Source organism: Schistocerca serialis, chromosome 9, assembly GCF_023864345.2.
Source record: "Schistocerca serialis cubense isolate TAMUIC-IGC-003099 chromosome 9, iqSchSeri2.2, whole genome shotgun sequence".
Lineage (NCBI taxonomy): Eukaryota > Metazoa > Arthropoda > Insecta > Orthoptera > Acrididae > Schistocerca > Schistocerca serialis.
In genome coordinates, this window is record NC_064646.1 from 498,837,179 (window position 1) to 498,859,564 (window position 22,386).

General features: G+C 43.9%; 1 protein-coding gene across 1 annotated transcript in view; it reads left to right on the top strand.

Annotated features, from left to right (window-relative positions):
• Window positions 1-21,931, top strand: part of LOC126419737 (serine/threonine-protein phosphatase 6 regulatory ankyrin repeat subunit B-like) — a 164,686-nt gene extending 142,755 nt beyond the window's left edge. Inside the window, exons 9-11 of the mRNA XM_050086915.1 lie at window positions 4,062-4,612; window positions 12,426-12,566; window positions 21,343-21,931. Of these exons, the coding sequence (XP_049942872.1) occupies window positions 4,062-4,612; window positions 12,426-12,566; window positions 21,343-21,931 (1,281 nt within the window). The remainder of the gene's footprint in view (window positions 1-4,061; window positions 4,613-12,425; window positions 12,567-21,342) is intronic.
• Window positions 21,932-22,386: the final 455 nt, after the last annotated feature.

Sequence of the window (22,386 nt, forward strand, 5' to 3'; positions counted from 1 at the left end):
TTACAGGCACCTAACACTAGGTCAAAATTCTGGAAATTCTGGCTATATGAGTCGCTCAATCCACAGCCTACAATAGCAATTAACGTTGCACTGTGACATCATCTTCTTGCATTCAGAGGTAGTTGAAAGTTTGTTCCATTAGGCTTCGGGTGTGCAGCCGCAAGAATTCTCCTTCTTCTTCTAATATTTCGGCTGTATAACGTCTAGCCATCTTCAGAGTAAGCCGCAAGACTGCCGCTCCAGTGCTCGCTTCGTCCCTTCATACTCATGTACCGCGCAACTGCGCATGCGGCCACAGATGCAAATGCGCCAGAGACGTTGGTCGGCGGCAGAGACGTGCACAATGAGCGAGTTACATCTATGACTTAGCAGTCGATCTGTGTTGGCATGTCGATATATCATTGTGAGCTGCACTGTGACGACGTCTTTGTGAGTTAATTACAGCAAGTGTCGGATTCCATGATGTACCAAGTTTGAAACCACTATCTCTATTAATTAAATTCATCATCAAGTGAATTTCAGTTGCCTCCTTCACTATTGAGTCACAAAAAAAGATGATGTAGTTGCCAAAATTTCGACGTTTTCATACAGCATACTGTGACAAGTGTCAACACAGTGCTCTGCCACTGCCGACTTGTTAGGTTGTAAAGGTCGTATGTACCTTCGGTGTTCTGTACATCTTTCTTGGAAATTACGAGTTGTTTGCCCAATGTAAGAAAGCCACATTCACATGGAATTTTGTAAACTCCAGATTTTCGGAGCAGCAAATCATCTTTGACGGAGCCCACGAGTGTCGCTGTCTTGTGTGGAGGACAAAAAATCACTTTTACTTTGTGTCTGCTGACAATCCGTCCTATTTTTGATGAGAGGCTACCCGCATATGGTAGGAAGGCCATCGATTTAAAGGTTTCTTCGTCTTCTTCTGATTTCTTTGTGACCTCTTTCGCTTTCATTTTCAGTGCCTTCTGTATTTGCTGTGGGGAGTACCCATTGTCTTCACTCTTTGCAAGTAGGAAAGTTCATCTTGCAGACTGCTTTCGTCAGAAATAATATGCGCTCTGTGGGTAAAAGTTCGGAGAACACCCATCGTCTGGGCAGGATGGTGGCCGCTATTTGCACGTAAATACAAATCCATGTGCGTCGGCTCCCGATACACTTCATGTCCCAAAGTGCCATCCTCTCTGCCCCGAACCAGAACATCCAAGAATGTAATGGTTTCAACCTTGATAAATCGTAGAATCCGGCACTTGCTGTAATTAACTCACAAAGACGTCGTCACAGTGCAGCTCACAATGATATATCGACATGCCAACACAGATCGACTGCGGAGTCATAGATGTAATTCACGCACTGTGCACGTCTCTGCCGCCGACCAACGTCTCTGGCACATTTGCATGTGTGGCTGCATTCGGTACACGAGTATAAAGGGACGAAGCAAGCACTGGAGCGGAGGCTGTAGAGCAGCGTACTAAGTTGCTGCCAGCCGCCCCCTTCGGGGGGAATTGAAAATCAATAAAGGAAAAAAAAAAGGAGCGGCAGTCTTGCGGCTCACTCTGAAGATGGCTGAACGTTATACATCCAGAAGAAGGAGAATTCTTGCGGCTGCACACCCGAAACTTAATGGGACAGTCTTTGCGCCGCCATAACCTGAAGATTCACAGTTGAAAGTTTCTTTGCCCATTTATTGTTATTTTGTTGAGGATATTAATGCCGCTCTGACACACGACTACTGGGTGTTCTTACAGATATTTATAAAGAGGTGTGTTTCTGATTCTTCTCTGTTCGCTGGTTGGTCATTTATTCTGATTGTTAGCTTTTATAGCCTTTGTAATATTCACTAATATATAAACTGTTTTGTGCGCTGCTACTGTAAGTTTAGATCCTATGCACCAATTATTTAGTCTTGCAAGAACTTCTCTACTAATTTAATTTAGCTCTTGTTGTGCCAGATACTATATTTAGTAGATCATCTGCATAGGTGATGCACCCTCTAGTATTTGTTATGATCTGAAGCTGGCTCGTTAATGACAACAAACATAAACCTGTGGGCAGCATTTAGTGACATTTTTCACAATTTACATTCGAGGGTTTCCAGTTTCACGTGCCTGTCTGTGCAGTGATCTCTTAGGATGATATAGAGACTATTGAGACAGCCAATCTACTTCAGTCTTTTGAATGGGTAGGAAACCATAAATTATCGATATCCCCAGCTTTATCAGTCATTATGGTTATAACCTAATTGTCCGAGGTATTCACAATATCCATTGCGTGAATTGCCGCATCCTCGATGTATTTCCTTTTCCTGACAGCATAATGCGGAGCTGTCTATGATGGCTCAGACAGCAGCACAGAACTTTTGCCTGTACTTCGGCTATTTACCAAACGAATTGTGCAGTAATATTTAACCATCACAATACCAAAGTATTCGGGGGTGGGAGTACTACATCCCCATCTATAGCACATATCGTAATCTAGTTAGTTTATTTAAATTTTAAAATTTCGAAAAAGTATTTGTTGTTGTTAATTAATTCTATCAGGTTCTGTTTTAAGCATTTCAGTTCAGTTAACACACAAATTTAGGACATAGTAGTAGATGTCACTTTCCCCAATGATAATCGTAGAATGTATTTCCAAGTTCTGTGCCATACTTACACACCTCTATGAAAATAGCAAAAGTCAACAACACTGAAAGAAATTTACGTTCCTTATATTTCTTGTATTGGTTATGAAGTCAGTACTATACATTATCAGAAGTGCTTTGATATTGTTAAGATTATTTTGAAAGGTATTTCAGGTTCTGGACTCCAATTACGCATAAGTACCTTTTCAGAAGTACGTTGTTAATACAATTTTAATTTTTTGGAGTGAGCACAAAGTATACCCTTCCTCCCCCGTCCCCAGATTGGTAATGCACGTTATGGAAAATTCCTTGATATTGTGTTGGATCTTTGTCTTGTCCCTAATGATACTTGAGAATCAGCAGATGCTGCTTACTCATACCTACAAAGGAAATTCGTTGAATGACTGTTAGATACGGGAAAATTTGGTCCACTAGCTGATGCAACACTTCCGCCATAATTATATCAACCTCTCGTGCTTTCTTTTTTTTAACTTTAATATTGTCTAGCCCCATGTGCTTCTGGGCAAATGGAATCGAAACCTCGTTCATATGCTGCTGGAGTAGTTCTCAGCGAAGTTACTGTCATGTCTTCTGGCAGTAGAGTTCTAATGTCTTTTGGTCTGTCGTCATCATACTTCTAGATCGTCTCAAGGTCGATAATACAGTGGGTAATAGAACTATGTTTGTTGTTAAGTCTGTATGAGAAACACTATATGTCTGTTACTATTTGGTCCTTGGCATGTTGCTGGCATTCTTCTGCTCTTGTTTGGTGTAATAATTTCTTTATATTGTTGTTTGACTGTTCGATAGAAACTTAACCTTATTTGTCATTCTGTATCACGTGAGGTTCTATGATAGTATCTTGTCACCTGCAGAGTTGTCCATTTCTGTGGGGTGAAACAACAGGGAATTTCAAAAACTTGTGGCTACCTAACAAATACTGGGATCGCCTTGTGGTGCACCGTCTGTAATATTTGCACAAACTTGTAGTCTGTGGCTTAAACATCAGATCCAAATCGTTGCAGTTGTTATATATTGAATTATGCCTTTAAAAGTTCCCAATTCGCTTTACGTAAATTGCATACTCACTTGGGCTGCATGTTAGTGTCTAAGTCAGTATCTGCATCTGTTCTTGTAAACTAATTGAGGTTACACTCAGTTTTAGTTCCATCACAGATTTACCACTCTGCAATATGCAGTTATTTTTTTGCAAGGCTGATATTTATATTTGGTTCTTCATACACGCGATTTTCAGAAGTCAGAGGGTTGAGAGACCTATTCATGACATGAAGGCCTAGTCTCAAGATGTCAAATCATTTACCCACTTTTGCTTGACACAGTTCAGCCTGTGGTTCATACAGGCATAGAGAGAGCCATGTGGGGAGAAAGGGCTGCTGAGTGACGCCATGTTCCAGAGTCATCCACAATGGAACCCACCCAGGAGGTTATGGAGACCACAGCCGTGGACCTGGGCGCCCTTCTGGACGCAGGGGACGGCGCAGTCGTCACACTGGTGGCGGGCGGCACCCGTCTTGTGGCGCACAGGGCCGTGTTGGCCGATAGAAGTCCCGTGTTTGGCGGCATGTTTCGCCACGACACACTGGAAGCCAACACCGGTGAGGTCGCAATCCCAGACGTGGAGGGCCCGGTGCTGCGCCAGCTGGTCGCCTACCTCTACACCCTCCAGGGCCCTCAGCTGCCCAGCCTGGCCCCCCACCTGCTGGCAGCCGCTGATAAATACGGCGTGTCGGCCCTGAAGGCTCGGTGCGAGCAGCTCGTGGCCGCTCAGCTGTCCGTCGACACTGCGGCAGCTGCAGCTGTTCTGGCGATCAGGCACTCCTGCACCAGCCTCAGGCAGGCCGCCGTTAACTTCATCAAGGCCAACGTCACCCAGGTTATGACCACGCAGGGTTGGGCTGATGCGGTGCGCACTCAGCCTGAAGACGTGGTCAGACTGAGTCAGTTGCTCGCGAGTCCTCTGGCAGCAGCCAGGTAAGCATGTGACAAGGTCTGTGTTCCACATTTCTATTTTTGTATTTACAAGCCAATACTTGGTGTAGCAGAGAGACATCTGACAGGAAAAAGTGACAACACCAAAGACTAATTAATCCAGTTCAATGAAATTTTGGTAACACGTTTGTGTAGGTAACATAGGTAAGTAATTAACATCACAGGTTAATGTAAACTCCAGATTTGCCATTTCAAATGTGATATCCTGCCACACTACTAAGCAGATTGACCACCAGAATGTTGAAAGCAAGCATGCAAACGTTAATGCAATGTCTTGTGCAGGTAGTGGATGTCAATTTGCATGATGGAGTTCCATGCCTGTTGCTCCTGGTGATGCAATACAGGGTAAGTTAGTGTTGTTTGTGGATGATGCTATAATTGCTATCCGATGATGTCCCATATGTACCTGATTGGAGACAGACATGGCGATCGAGCAGATCAAGGCAACATGTCGATAGTCGGTAGAGCATGTTGCATTACAACAGGTTATGTGGGCCAGAGTTATCCTGTACGCAAACACCTGGAATGTTGTTTATGAATGGCAGCACAACAGGTCGAATCACCTGACTGACGCACATTTAAAGTCAGGGTGCATTGGATAATGACGACAGTGCTCCTGCTCTCACAGGAAATTCCACCCAAGGTCATAACACCAGCTGATGGTCCAATGTTCCTAACATGCAGACAGTTTGGCTTCAGGTCCTCAAGTAGCCTCCTCCTAACCAACATACAGCCACCACTGGCAGCAAGGCAGAAGGAGCCTCCATCAGAAAACACGACAGACCTCCAACCTGCTCTCTAATGATCTCTCGCTTCACCCCAATGGAGTCGCAAATGACGGTCTTTTGGGGTCAGTAGGAAGAATGCTGCATGGTGTCTGGATCGGAGCTGTTCTTGATGTAAAGGATTTCTAACATTTCATTACGTCACTGTGGTGGCAACTGCTGCTCAAATTATTGCTGCAGATGCAGTACGACAATGTCATCTTTGTCCCAATCAACATCTCAAAGGTAGCTAACGCTCATGATCGCTACAGTACATATTTGAATGATTTGCATCCTCATAGTAGCGCAATTCTTATGCGACTGGTACGAAATCTGAATAGGCGTAATCTTTCAGATGTAGAAACACACCTACAAACTTTCTTTTATGTCGCAGAACTTCTTCTTGGTGCTCCAATTTTTTTCCACCACTGTACATGATAAATGATGTCAATTTTCGGATATGTCTTGATGTTATCCTCAAATTCATGCAACAACTTCATTTAGTACTATAACTGAACTGCATTTATTAACAGGTAAACTAGCTAACGAAATTCAAGGAAGAGAGAAATTTTTCGTAGCCTTATAAATTACTTTGAATCTATGTACAATCATCAGTTCTGTTAAATTTTATGTGTGGAACAACCAGTCACTTAGATTCCGACATAAAGCCTCTGAACAAAAAGTACATTGACTGTGGACAGAGCAGGAACCACTGTGGAGACAAGTATGTGCTGCTCAAGACAGAGGCAGACACAGTGATGTTTACAGTTTGCAGCCTGGTCAAGAAAGTGTGCAGACCATGTTCTGTGTCCTGTACAGGGTCACTGTTAACCTGTTGACGCAAATGAGTGTTTATTGTTGTTGGGTTCCTCTGCTGCTGACGACAAGGAGATAATACAAATGGCGTCATGTTATGTACAGGGGTGAAGATGGGGAGCATGTCTTTAACCGAATACTAGCACTATGTACTCGGTAGCTGGCTGCAGCACAGCTCAAGGACGCCGCCAACGTGTCTGTAATTTCTCATTTCTGCTGTTACCACACAGTAAATGTTAACCTCTGGGATAGGTGTAGTAAACTAAATGGACAGGGTAATCACTATTCCCACATTTGCATATTGTGCATCTCTCATTTGCTTTCTTGCTAGACATATGTAGTAAAAGTATATTTTCCGTAAAAAAATTCCCTTACTTTCCCCAGTTGAAGCAGTTAAGTTTTAAGAAGCATGCTAGGCCCTAAGAAGTATGTGGTTCCGAGTCAAAGCACGAAAATAAGACTCCAGTAAAGAAGTTAACATAAGCACATGTGGTGGATGGCGTAGCTACTTACTCCCTATATATTCTTGGCCCACCTCATGATACAACAAGCCAGTCCTAAGAACAAAACCGCAGCATCAGGGCAGGTATTCACATTTCTACCTGTTTCTGTTCAATTGTTTCTCAGGATGCATGCAGTAGCTAAGTACACTCCCTTCCATTACACAAACTGGGAGGAAGCTCTGTTCATCAAAATGCTCTGCTTACTTCTTTGAATAGCAGCCATCAAATCTCTCCTTGATTGTCCCTGTGTTGGTTGAATGTCTCTATTGTGTTACTAAAGGCTAAGGCTATTTGAAGAATTCTGCTCTATGTCTTTCTGCTGGGACCTTCCCTATGTCATCTTTTATTCTAGCTGATCCATCTCCAAAACAGATGCAACATTGATGAAATGTTCAAATCCCAATATTATCTTTTACATACCGTCTCACAGCATAAATACTCCCAACAAGATCCTTGTAATTTAAAAAAAAATTATTTTCAGATATGTTTAAATATTTATGCCATAGTTCATGAGCTGCATAGTAAACTGCAGTTCTTACCTTTCATATAACGTTGCCTAATCAGCCTAACTGGTTTACAAAAGACAACTGAATGAGAAATATCTCAGTCTCAAAAGCACCTAACGAAAATAAATTTAAAAACGAAATGTTTACCACTGCAGCTGTCATTTCCAGATATTCTAACACTCATTAGCTTTAAATCTAATTCTATGTGTGTTGTTCAAAGTAAAGTTCGTAAATACTCTTGATAACTGAAATAGGATCCATGTTGAAGCTCATAAGCAATACCTTCTTCATTGAATCTGGTGTTATGCACCACTGCGTCTTATTTGTACACTTGCTTACGATAACATCAGTTTCCCACACAACTTCCCAGTCTTAACACTTGCATGTTTCCAGTGGTCTTCATGATGTGTCAATAGTTAATTAATTGCCCAGGTTTCTAGATCAGATAAAGAGAAATTACAAACATCACCTTTGCTTCATTCACAGACTAATAATTACATCTATTAGAAATAGTATATTTTTAGGTTGGTTCGTACGTCAAAATATATGTGGCAGGAGCAAGTCATTAATCCTTATTTTCCCCTGGGCAGCAACAGATCGGGTGTCTGATTGTGGAAATGTGGCCACCAAAACAAATGGTTCAGTTGTCCCTAAGCACTATGGGACTTAACATCTGAGGTCAGCAGTCCGCTAGAACTTAGAACTACTTAAACCTAACTAACCTAAGGATATCACACACGTCCTGCCCAAGGCAGGATTCGAACGTGAGACCGTACCAGCAGCAGCAGCGCTTAGAACCGCTCAGCCACAGCGGTCGGCTGGCCACAAAATGGACAGTCTATACTGACAGGCACAGTCCACTTAATGGTGTATTTACGACTGTGCAAGAGCGCAGGGAACGTCAGGTCCGAAGGTTTGCAGTGTGTTTGCGCAAAGACTGTTCGAGTCAAAGTAGAGAAAACAACCAGTACACTGATCTCTGTACATAGTATGGTACAACATTATACACTCTTGGAAATGGAAAAAAGAACACATTGACACGGGTGTGTCAGACCCATCATACTTGCTCCGGACACTGCGAGAGGGCTGTACAAGCAATGATCACACGCACGGCACAGCGGACACACCAGGAACCGCGGTGTTGGCCGTCGAATGGCGCTAGCTGCACAGCATTTGTGCACCGCCGCCGTCAGTGTCAGCCAGTTTGCCGTGGCATACGGAGCTCCATCGCAGTCTTTAACACTGGTAGCATGCCGCGACAGCGTGGACGTGAACTGTATGTGCAGTTGACGGACTTTGAGCGAGGGCATATAGTGGGCATGCGGGAGGCCGGGTGGACGTACCGCCGAATTGCTCAACACGTGGGGCGTGAGGTCTCCACAGTACATCGACGTTGTCGCCAGTGGTCGTCGGAAGGTGCACGTGCCCGTCGACCTGGGACCGGACCGCAGCGACGCATGGATGCACGCCAAGACCGTAGGATCTTACGCAGTGCCGTAGGGGACCGCACTGCCACTTCCCAGCAAATTAGGGACACTGTTGCTCCTGGGGTATCGGCGAGGACCATTCGCAACCGTCTCCATGAAGCTGGGCTACGGTCCCGCACACCATTAGGCCGTCTTCCGCTCACCCCCCAACATCGTGCAGCCCGCCTCCAGTGGTGTCGCGACAGGCGTGAATGGAGGGACGAATGGAGACGTGTCGTCTTCAGCGATGAGAGTCGCTTCTGCCTTGGTGCCAATGATGGTCGTATGCGTGTTTGGCGCCGTGCAGGTGAGCGCCACAATCAGGACTGCATACGACCAAGGCACACAGGGCCAACACCCGGCATCATGGTGTGGGGAGCGATCTCCTACACTGGCCGTACACCACTGGTGATCGTCGAGGGGACACTGAATAGTGCACGGTACATCCAAACCGTCATCGAACCCATCGTTCTACCATTCCTAGACCGGCAAGGGAACTTGCTGTTCCAACAGGACAATGCACGTCCGCATGTATCCCGTGCCACCCAACGTGCTCTAGAAGGTGTAAGTCAACTACCCTGGCCAGCAAGATCTCCGGATCTGTCCCCCATTGAGCATGTTTGGTACTGGATGAAGCGTCGTCTCACGCGGTCTGCACGTCCAGCAGGAATGCTGGTCCAACTGAGGCGCCAGGTGGAAATGGCATGGCAAGCCGTTCCACAGGACTACATCCAGCACCTCTACGATCGTCTCCATGGGAGAATAGCAGCCTGCATTGCTGCGAAAGGTGGATATACACTGTACTAGTGCCGACATTGTGCATGCTCTGTTGCCTGTGTCTATGTGCCTGTGGTTCTGTCAGTGTGATCATGTGATATCTGACCCCAGGAATGTGTCAATAAAGTTTCCCCTTCCTGGGACAATGAATTCACGGTGTTCTTATTTCAATTTCCAGGAGTGTATATGTGTACCCTCATGCGTGGATGAGCTAAACTTGCATTTTGAACACGAATTCCCCATTTTTATTGCATGTTCGGAATCTGCGCCAAAACATACTTATGGGTAACCCAACTATTGTTTCCCACACACTGTAAGTGATGTTGTAATTGTCGAATATGAAGTGTTCCAGTATGTGCAATTAAGAACCGACACATTTGATTCTACATTGTAAATGTAAACCTTAGTGCCTTAAAGGTCCGATATTTATCTTCGAAATTTATTTTAGAGCTAACAATTTGACTTCACGGCACAATGTGGTTAGCCGTGTCTATGTCTGGCTATAAACTACTCGTCCATGTAGCTTGATGCAGGGACAACGACAAGGATGTAATAGCTTTGTGTTCCCATCAGAATGCTTAATCTCAGTGAGTCTCCTAGCCTCTCACCACTGGGGTGCTCGATTTTGGTGAGTATCCGTGGCAGGTGCGCCTGCCACTATCACTTCTGGACATTTTACCTTAGTACAGTAGCTGTGGTCTGTATTGTGACGGCAGCCATGTAGCACTCAGTGCGAGAGTTACGGCAGTTGGATCAAAACACAAACCGAAATGATTGACCATAATAGCGGGATTTCAGTGTGGGGACTCACCAAAGTCAACCGAATTTTTTTTTTGATCATCAGTCTACTGACTGGTTTGATGCGGCCCGCCACGAATTCCTTTCCTGTGCTAACCTCTTCATCTCAGAGTAGCACTTGCAACCTATGTCCTCAATTATTTGCTTGACGTATTCCAATCTCTGTCTTCCTCTACAGTTTTTGCCCTCTACAGCTCCCTCTAGTACCATGGAAGTATTTCCCTCATGTCTTAGCAGATGTCCTATCATCCTGTCCCTTCTCCTTATCAGTATTTTCCACATATTCCTTTCCTCTCCAATTCTGCGTAGAGCCTCCTCATTCCTTATCTTATCAGTCCACCTAATTTTCAACATTCGTCTATAGCACCACATCTCAAATGCTTCGATTCTCTTCTGTTCCGGTTTTCCCACAGTCCATGTTTCACTACCATACAATGCTGTACTCCAGACGTACATCCTCAGAAATTTCTTCCTCAAATTAAGGCCGGTATCTGATATTAGTAGACTTCTCTTGGCCAGAAATGCCTTTTTTGCCACAGCGAGTCTGCTTTTGATGTCCTCCTTGCTCTGTCCATCATTGGTTATTTTACTGCCTAGGTAGCAGAATTCTTTAACTTCATTGACTTCGTGACCATCAATCCTGATGTTAAGCTTCTCGCTGTCCTCATTTCTACTACTTCTCATTACCTTCGTCTTTCTCCGATTTACTCAACCCAATAGGAAATTTAAAACTATATTACCATAGAATCAATGCCTAGCCGTATTATTCGTACTGTACAATTCCATTTGCAGCTCTCTAGTAATGTGTTAACATCAACATCAACCGTTACAAAACAAAAACATATCATCGAATACGTCGGTTTTTGAGTGAAAAAGCAGCCACACTTGATATGTGTTATTACGCGAATGGGGAACAATGGTTTGGTAACCCACATGAATGTTTTGACGCAGAATCCGAATAAGCAATAAAAATGGTGGATTCCTATTTGAAAAGAGAAAGTGGGCCCCACCAACGCTGGAGGGATGGTTTGGAGGTGGCCAGTTGTAGCAAAAACAGATGTCTCCTTTCTTAATATTGGCTTTTCAGCTATAACATTTTTTCTTTGTGCAATGCATCGTTTTCGATATATGTAGTCTTGAAAATAAAATAAAGGTCCTGTATACACACACACGCCAGTACATGGCAACTTCAGTGGTTATCTCTCAGGTACCAGACATTAACCTGTATCTTGTGCTCTGTGGCACCAGTCGTAGCTGACATTCACAACATTTTATCTGTAATCACGATTTCATGAGTCTTTAGAGAAGTGGACTTCGTCCATTGCCATATGTAGACACATGCTCATTATTTCCATTCAGATTGACTCCTTTATTCCCAAGGAAATCTCCTATTCACAAACTAGTAAATATGATTACCCTGAGTACAGTAGTGAAACGGAATTTTATATTTCATTGGAGTCACAACATCTGATTAGTTGTCAGGCGTGAATGAATTTACAGATCGTGTATAGTTTTTCCTGTCACTATTATTCGACTTTGTTCAGATGACATTTTACGTTCACCTGTTCCGTGAGAGGCCCCATGGCCAATGTGAATAAAATTTTGCAGTGAGAAATGTTTCAATTTCTGTGATGAAAATTAAAGTGCTGCAGGTTTAAGAATGTTATTTGAATAACTTCTTTGCATCACAAATTCTGTGCACTTTACTTGCCTGAACTTCCTTCGTCAGTCTGTTCGAAAGGTGCTGCCCCCTGGCTATTACGTGAGACTCCTACAGCCTGGTCCCTAACACATGAGCTTCGAGCACCAACAGTACCACATTCAAAGGTTATTGCTGTTGCAGTTTCCGTGTGATTCTTGTCATGTTTTCGAACTGTTCTCGTATTACTCTAGTATAACTGATGTCGTTGCATCTACATTCCATTTGTACTTTCTTTTGTCGTTTGTTATGGTAAGTTACTGGTCTGAGGAACTCAACAGAAGCGTGTGTAATGAGATTAGATCCTGGGTAAGTTTTTCATCTAGGCAGACCCACTACTGTCATTGGCTGTGTGTGTTCTGTTTTTCGTGTGAAACCGAACCCCCAGCAGCAATGTATGTAGTAAGCTGTCCCCTGGCATCCAAGTGGACAGAGTTTACCACACCCTGCCTGTCTGTCTTTGCAGCGCGCCGGCCTCTGCAGACGGCAGTCCGCGCCCCGGCAGTGGGCCGCAGGGAGACCGTGGCCGCACCCCTGCCACTGCTGCGCCGTCCACGGCCAGCCGCACTGCTCCTCCGCCAGATGACTCTGCCGTCTCTCGCCTGCGGTGAGTTCCGCCACTACACAGTGCGACTTGTGGGGGCATCAACGAGGAGTTGTGTGTGAGGAAATCGAATGGCACTGTAGTGCATATTTTATAACATAGAGGCAACAGTTATCGAGAGAACTTATTCCTTCTATAAATTCAGGTGGCGATTAGCCATGGATGAAATTGATTCTCCACATCCCTCTCTGGGTTCACAGTGTGCATTATATTTAGTTCAGGACAGAAGGTTTCATTCACTGTAACTAGCAAGCAGAGATGCATATATGTCAAGCCGCTGGCTTTTGTGATTTTGCCTTAGAACACGCAGTACCCATACACCCGAATTTTGAACCTTCCCCTTTGCATGCACATGTCGCACGATTGTGTAATAGTCACAGTTCATTACATTTGCCAGTTCTAGAGTAAATTGACGTGGATCATTGTAGATTAATGCGCTTAATGATCTTCATCAAACATGGAGGTCTACTTGAGCGTAGACCCTCCTTTAAAACCAGAAAACTGTTTTCGAGCCATGCACTGTCCAATGGCATTATCCCCACACACGGTACAAAAGTTTCTAGCTGTCTCCCCAGCTGTCAACCCTCTTTTGGACTCAAATTTATTCTCTTGCTCTCCATTTCTGGCGTCCACAGCTCCACGTACTATCTACAAATCACACAATGACAGTATGTATTCTCAAGTATCCACAGGAAGTAAAAATGACAGTCGATGGATAAACGCATAGTAACAGGAATACCATCATGAAAAACAAAAACGCTATGAACTTATGCACCATCATGATAATCCCATACTCGTTTTAAATACATTAGATTGTGAAGTTCACCACAGGGTACGTGGCAGTAACACAACTGGGGGAACGAAGTCTGTAGAGGATGGTGGGCTACCCTACTACGAGAGATGCAGCTAAGAAGCACTGGTGGTAGTGTTTCAGAATCAAACGTGGAGACATAAAGCTCAATGAAAAGGAGTCACATATGCAGGCGTGCTCAGAAGGCGTAATGGATAAGGTGACTGAACTGTGATTTATTTTCAAAGAATATTCTTATGAATTTATTTTATTTACTAGCGATTCATCAAGAACATTAACACATTTAATCACACTATGTAAACAGGGAAGTAGTTGCCAGGGAGTAACTGACGAAATCGTAACCAAATTCCTTTTAACAAATGGGAATTTTCTTCACTTTAATAGTGCCTAAAAGCATTTTTTTAAGAAACAGATTTAAAATTATAATCAGAAAGCACCCTCTAAATATCAAAGCTACAATTTATTCAGAGGCAGAAAGAAACAAGTTTTGACTGTATGAGCTTTCGGGCAGAGAACCTTGCCGCCCCCTTTTGACATGGCCGTAGTTACGGTCGCTGACTAGAGCCTCTGAAAGACTACACTGGTGCAAATTTGCAACACACCAGATAACTTTAAACTAAGAGTTTTACAATTTACATAAGCACACAAACTACGCACCCCCGTAGGAGGGATGGAAATGGTACAAAACGCAAACAATTAAAATATTAACCTTGCCACCGAAGGTGCAACTCGATTTTAACTTCTAAGAAAAGTCTTACGGTGAATGGGTGGCAACTTTATATACTAAAATGATCATTTAAATAAAAGCCCATGAAATGCAATCTTATATAAAATTCTACAAGGTTGGCCAAACAATAGTTAAGATGTTCTACAATACACAGATACCGCCTCTCAAGATCATGAGCAATAATATCAAAGTTTCCAAAGATCGAAACGTATTTCAGGTATTAGGCCGTTACACTCCAAGCAACAAATTCGTTAACACACGAAATCCGACAAACATGACAGGGGCAGCTACTAACGTACGGTAGATTTTTAGGGAGATTACCGAACAACATGAACCGTAGGTTGCTCTAACGCGCCCCTACTCCACAAAGGAAAAGCGGACCACTCACTTTATAAACAACCTCCTTCCTGCGGGTGGGCAAACGGAGACGAATGGTGGGACGACCGCAAAGCATAACGGCTAGTGACCTCACCAAGAAAAGAAGTAGAATTTAACTTCTAATAAACTGAGATTTCTCGAGAAGACCTGGCGCAGCACCCCCCAAATCGCTCCCCCGAACCGTCCGCTACCAGCCGCTTCAACGGACGCAGGTAGGCGCGCCGATCTACCGTCTCACGGCGTCGCAGCTCGCACCGGCCGCTATACGCCGCGGCCCACTGGACTCACGTGGCGACCTCACGTGCGCCGACGCTCAAGACAGACAAGTCATCTTGTGTCTCAGTGCGCGACCGACCAACCGATCGATCCAACTGCCAATGACCACTGCCATGAGCGACAAGTGGCGGTTAGTTTACACGTACATATGATGAAACTTTGCCGAGCTAATACTTACTCGCAAGGAACAAAAGAGGACCACCACAGTAAGATTGCTGAATGTCGACATCCAGTCCGATTAAAATCACTTCAGAAGAGAATCTATGTCACAACTCAGAACAACTACAGTTAGGAGCACTTCAGATCTACTGGCAGAGTAAACAGGTATATTTTATCTCCCACCTCAATCTACAAATCACAACTAACTATAAATTTCGTGGTTTTTGAGTCATCAGTGGCCCGCCTCGAATTCCTCTCTTGTGCCACCTTTTCATCTCGCAGTAGTATTTGCAACCTACGTCCTCAGCTATTTGCTGGATGTATTCCCATCTCTGTCTTCCTCTATAGTTTTTAACCCATACCATTCCCTATAATACCACGGAAGTTATTCCCTGATATCTTAACAGATGTCCTATCATCCCATCCCTTCTTCTTGTCAGTACTTTTCATATATTCCTTTCCTCTCAGGTTCTGTGCAGAACCTCCTCATCCCTTACCTTATCAGTTAACATAATTTTCAATAGTGGCCTGTAACACATCTCATACGCTTCGATTCTGTTCTGATATGGTTTCCCCACAATCCATGACGTGACATCGTGTATGATTGAGTTAAAACACAATTTTATATTAAAACTGTGAACAGAATGGGACTTAACGCACAGGTGGGAAATGTAGAATGCGGAATACAGAATCAATGTTAATGGAGAGCTTAACAATTAAAAAGCTCTGTTCGATGGGACTGGCTACTGTCAGCAACATTACATGCTACTGACGTGGAAACACATCTTGAGACATTACAAGGTCTCCAGGCTTTCACTATCTAGATATATCTAAGGAATACACCGATGAAATACGTTTGCTGCAAAAAAGAAGAGAGATCTGCAAAAAAATCAAATTTTAATGACGTACATCAAATGGGTAGGCGTGAAAATTCACTATAAAAGAATTCCCGACTGTAAGGTGTCAGGTAAATCCAACACCTTCCATGAAAACCCTGACATGATTTCAGGCAAATCCACACCTTCCATGAAAACCCTGACATGATGGCAAATCCGGCAGTATGTCACATAGCTCCGAATAAATCCTGACATTAAATTAACCAAAGTAATACGATCAACGAATGAGCAAACCCACTTCAGTAAATTGTAGTAAAGAGAAGTTAGGGAGTTGCTACCGAGACGGCGAGGTGTGTGGAGCTGCGCGGCCCACCGCCCCCTGACGCTGCCTAACCAACGACAAGGTAATGAACGCACGCAATGCTGCATAATAGCGCATAAGGATTCACTCAAAACTCCAGGAATATCATCTGTTACATCCCCTTTTTACGTAATACTTGTGTCGATCGTCAATTAAACATCATAGTATTCACATTTGGTACTGGAAGTTAAAATCTGAAACGTGATGATTTTTCTGTTATATAATTATTGAGAAGCCACTCATCAGCCACTCTAATTTACGACAAGTTAAATAAGCAATTAAAGATAATTGAGGGTCACTTTAGACCATTCTGGTAGTTTTCTCTTTTATGAAACTTAATTTAAATCTAGATTATAGATGTGATATGGCGTAGGTCATCCTTCGATTCATTGTAGAACTTGGAAACCCATTCATGGAATATTGGTTCACATTTTTGATGAAAGTATTTGGTTTTTATCATCCTGTATTAAACATTTCCTTTCATCAATAGCGCAATTTATAAACAATGTTTTGTGAGTGGAGTAAAACTTCCAGTGGTAAACTTAACTGCTTTTGCGACGTTAGTTCACCAGCTAATTAAAAATAGCAAAGCCTTGAATCCCTTCCACTAAACTTAGTTAGTATTAAGATTCTTTTAGAGGGAGTGCAGTGGAGCAGACGCTGAAATCATTAAGTATTTGATTATATCATCGCTAGTCTCACTGAACTCTTCTGAACTCTACATGTCATGTGTGGTCTGGCGTCTCCTTACCAGCAACAGGTCCCAGGTTCAAACTAGTCAATTCCCTAAAAAACACGCTCAGAGCGTCGTTGCGCGAAAGTGGTAGGGAGACACGACTTAGAACCAACAGACACCACGCAGAATGTTAGACGACTGATGGAACTACCATAAACACGAAATTTTCTAACGTAGCTGAAAGGAGTATGCTATTAGAACTTAGATACTGTCACAATCTGGAAAGCGTGATATCAGTTAGTTGGGGGTATAAAATTGAGAGAATGCTCGAAAAGATGTTCTATGACACGAGAATTTATGGTTATCCATTGAAGACATAAAGTCTGTAAACGAATATCAAATAACGTCGGGCAGTTTATTAAACGCCCTTTTTACCAACGCACTGCCCACACAATAACTAATTTTGTCCTGCTATCATCAAACGAGTTACAAAATACAAAAGAAATGTAACAATGATAGGTTCACTTGGCTGAACGATAAGTAAAAAGAATAACATGACCAACAGCCACAACATACCATTAGAAATATTCTCATACGAGTGGAGCCTGACAGAATTTGTACACGCAGGTGTATGAGCTAGGCTAACAGTAGCATGAGGTCGACCAATATTTACAAAAACAAGAGCTACAGCTGGTAGAGGGCGCTAGCACTGAAGTACACTAAGCGACAAGCGTCAGAGATTCAGTAGCTTGAAACAGAATATTAACAGTCGTTAAACAAAATGGTTTCCACGTGGCTCAGGTTAGTGTCTGACAGTAAAACACAAAACCCAAAACATAGCAGGAAAATCCACATTTAAAATCACAATAAAATGTGGAGGAGTAGTGTACATTCACACCTACATCCTCATACAGACCCTGAAAGCTAATGTATGCTGAATTTGCACTAGCAAATAGAGGGAGGGAAAACGATTGTGTATAGCCTTCCGTAAGGTAATGATCTAAGAAAATTAACGTATTTACTGTATTGCAAAATAATTCTATATTCCAATTTGAGCAGCTGTTACAAACATGTACAACAGCTGTTCACTTCTGTCATTCTCTTGCTAGAAGGATCTTAATGTTTGTAGGCAAAGCATCTACAGAGGACATCAGGTACTGTAATAGTTTCGCAGATTCTGGATTCATTCTGTGGCACCCGAAGAAAATGTGATTAACATTTTCTTTACTTCCGCATTCACATGAAGAAGATTTGATCATTTTCAGGTAGTAGACATTTGGCGGAATGTCCCGTGATTGAAGCGAAGACGTGCCAATGTTACTATAAACTAAGGTGACAAAGGTCACGGGAAAACAATACACACATATGTAGATGGCGGCAGTATCAAGTACACGAGGTATAAAAGGGCAGTGCAGTGGCGAGCTGTTATCTGTAGTGCCGGTCTGTGTGGCCGAGCGGTTCTAGGCGCTACATTTTGGAACCGCGCAACCGCTACGGTCGCAAGTTCGAATCCTGCCTCTGGCATGGGTGTGTGTGATGTCCTTAGGTTAGCTAGGTTTAAGTAGTTCCTCAGAAGTTAAGTCCCATAGTGCTCAGAGCCATTTGAACCATTTTTTGTTATCTGCACTTATGTGATTCATGTGGAAAAGTTTCCGACGTGATTACGGCCGCACGACGCGAATTAAATGAATGCGGAAGGGTCTTTGGAGCTAGACGCACGGGACATTCCTTTTCGGAATTCGTTAGGGAATTTAGTATTCCGAGATCAGTAGTGTCAAGTGTGTGCGGAGAATGCCACATTTCACACATTACCTCTCACCACGGACAACGCAGTGGCCGACGGACTTCGCTTGAAGACCGAGAGCAGCGTCATTTGCGTAGAGTTGTCAGTGTTAACAGACAAGCAACACAACGTGAAATAAGCTCAGAGATATCGGACGTACGACGAACGTATCTATTAGGGCGGTGCAGCGAAATTTGGCGTTAACGGGCAGAGTGGCTCTGCCAACAGCAGAACACCGCCTGCAGCGCCCTCCAGGGCACTTGACAATATCAGTTGGACACTAGACGACTGGAAATCCGCGGGCTGGTCGGATGAGTCCCGATTTCAATTGTGAACAGCTGATTGTAGGGTTCAAGTGTGGCGCAAGCCTAACGAAACCATCGACCCAAATTGCCAACAAGGCACCGTGCATGCTGGTGAAGGCACCACAATTGTTTGAGCTATATTTACATGGAATGCACTCGGTCCTCTAATCCTACTGGACCGATCATTGACTGAAAATGATTATGCCCGGCTATATGACGCATTGTCATCCACCCATATTCCATCGTATTCTGGGAATATGAAGCCCATGAATGGATTCACATGGTCTCCATGTCACTGGGCTACAATTTTTTGTGATAGGTTTGAAGAATAATTTGGAGAATTCTAGCGCCCGACGTGAATCCCGTCGAAAATTTATGGAACATACTCGTACATAAATTCCTGCATCGGCAACACTTTCGCGGTTGCGGACGGCTGTGGAGGCATGGTTCATTATTTCCGCAAGAGCCTTCCAACAACATGTTTAGTCCTTGCCACACCGAGCCCCTGCACTATGCAGGGCAAAAGGACACAGTATTAGGGGGCATCCCACGACTTTTGTCACCTCGGTGCAAAGTTTCTGTTGTACCTTCGATTTTGGTACTTGGGGCTTCATGGGAGATTAGCTGCCGCTGGGGTATAGTGTCTACATCCGATGTCATAAAAGCGTTGGAGATTTTCATTCCATCAGGCCCTGATTGTAGTTTTTATGGCATGAAGATAATGGTCGGGTGGCACTTCATCATGTTTCGCTGCAGCGATGTAAAGAGCTTTCCTGGGCAGCTTGTCTACATTTTCATTTGCCTTTATGCTATTGTGCACCTTAAGCTGTAATATGATGGTCGCCTTCTTTATGCGGAAATCTCCTGCGTTGCTTCTATAATGCAGTATAATAGATAATTTCGGTATGTTGGCATAGTAGTATTTCAACAGCATCATTGCTGGAGTGTGACAAATTTTTTTTCTTGCAATTCTTTTGCGTATAAGTCCCTCTAAAACAGCTATAGATCCGAGAAGTCTTCATTTCTGGGCTGTAGATTTGGTTGGTCCGTTCTCAAAGCTATTCAATAAATGAAATCGTCCCTTCTCCAGCATATGTTGGATCAATGAATAGTCAATGTTACTCGGTCCTGGTCCCAAAGTCTTGCTGTGCACTATTGCTAAAGTCGTTTCCAATAGGTTCAAAATCCCATTTAGTAGGTCTTCCATCTAATGCTCTATCACGAGCTCACTTTTTTCCGCTCTGATCCTTTTGTTGCCAAGTTGCATAAAATATTTTTTCAAGCAATTTTAGATGTTGCCTGTAGTTTTCCCACTGCTGTATTAATTGATGTTGTTCTCTAGATCTTATTCCAATCGATAGTCATGCAGTATTGGATAGGCAAACTATCACAAAATATCAGCAGCTTCCCTCTTTTTTATTTCTTTTTTTAATTTTGTACAGACACTACTCCCTTGCTTGGAAGAGATAAAACTTAGAAGCGACAAGCCACGGAAGAGAACTTTCTGTACCTTAGAGTGTTTCTCTCGCCGCGTTATCTGCCGTCTCACGTTACTCTTCCCACCAGACCGATAGCGACTTGCCGGCCGGGGTGGCCGAGCGGTTCTAGGTGCTACAGTCCGGAGCCGCGCGAACGCTACATTCGCAGGTTCGAATCCTGCCTCAGGTTCAAAAAATGGTTCAAATGGCTCTGAGCACTATGGGACTCAACTGCTTAGGTCATTAGTCCCCTAGAACTTAGAACTAGTTAAACCTAACTAACCTAAGGACATCACAAACATCCATGCCCGAGGCAGGATTCGAACCTGCGACCGTAGCGGTCTTGCGGTTCCAGACTGCAGCGCCTTTAACCGCAAGGCCACTTCGACCGGCCCTGCCTCAGGCATGGATGTGTGTGCTGTCCTTAGTTAGGCTTAAATAGTTCTAAGTTCTAGGGGACTGATGACCTCAGTAGTTAAGTCCCATAGTACTCAGAGCCATTTGAACCAGTTTTGAAGGCGACTTGGCAGAGGCCTAGAAGGGCGAGTTTTCTGGGATTGACTCTTCCACTGCCCTTTCAGTATTATATGTATCTAAATAAAATGAGTAGTTTCGTGTGCCACGTTTTGATGTATTAAAAACGGGTTTCTGCACATAGAGGACTCTTCATAAGGCATCTGTTTCTGTGGAAGATAATGACAATAACAGCAGCATTCTGAGCTCAAAACACTCAATGTTAGGAATTAATGTGACAGAATGTGATGACTAAATATCGGGAGTGATGGAATGTAGAAGTTTTTAATTGATGAAGACTTTGGGATTATGCTGTCCCACTGTTTTGTAACATAAATGGAGAAAACTGCAGATTAGTCAATGGTCGTCAGACAGATATACTTTTGGAACTGGTCTCATGTCAGGTTCTTTTGCAGTGCTTTTAATCAAAAGTGTGTACTTGGAAAAAAATGAGACGATTTCCCCTTTTTGCACAGGAACATTCCGGAAAAGGAGAAGAACAGGAGATTGATTCAGGCAGCGAAGGAGGATGCAGTCAATGAGCTGCAGGATCTACTGGCAGCTGGTGCGACCGTCGGGGCGAGGGATGACCGCGAGAGCAGGTGGACCACCCTCCACTGGGCAGTAGAGAAGGGACATGTGAAGGCAGCGAGGTGCCTGGTGGAGGGTGGAGCAGACGTGGACGCCAGGACCAGCAACTGGCAGGAGACGCCCCTGCACAGGGCTGCAGTTCATGGCCACGAGGCTGTGGCGCGGCTGCTGCTGGAAGCAGGGGCAGAGGTTAATGCCAGGAACAGCAAGCAGAGGACGCCCCTCCACCTGGCTGGGTACCATGGCCGTGAGGCTGTGGTGCGGCTGCTGTTGGCGGCCACTCCCTACCACAACGCCAGGGATCAGTGGGGGGACACGCCGCTGCACGATGCAGCTCTGCAGGGCCACGCAGGGGTGGCATCTGCACTGCTGGAGGCTGGGGCTGACCGCAGGGCCAGGAATATCCAGGGGAAAACACCACTGGACCTCGCCAGGCAGAACAACCACCAGCAGCTGATAGACATGCTAAGATGAAGCTAGCAGTCCTACCGACATCTTTGGAGTAAAACGAAGAGCGCTCCATTCCAATACTTTTCTTCGTTATTAAAATAAAGAATATGATTAATTTAAACCTGTGGTCATTCACTATTTCAATACTCCCACTTCAGGGAGACCCTTTTACCTCTTTACACCAGTATGGCTTTTGCTTTTAGTGAACTCTCCAATAGATGTTTAGAACATCATCTTATTTCAATTTCAAATAATGCCACACAGATTTGATTTGCTTTAGGGCATTTCTGAAATTATAAAAAATACTGAACCATTAAACCTCTCTCAAATGCGAAAGCATGTTCCTAAGTTCAACACTGTCATGGACCTACCAACAAATATTTGACTGAAATTCAGAAGTAGAGTATTGAGAGATTTTCTCGATTGTAACTGTCTACCTCTTACATTGATACTCTACTGCACACCAATAATTAGTAAGT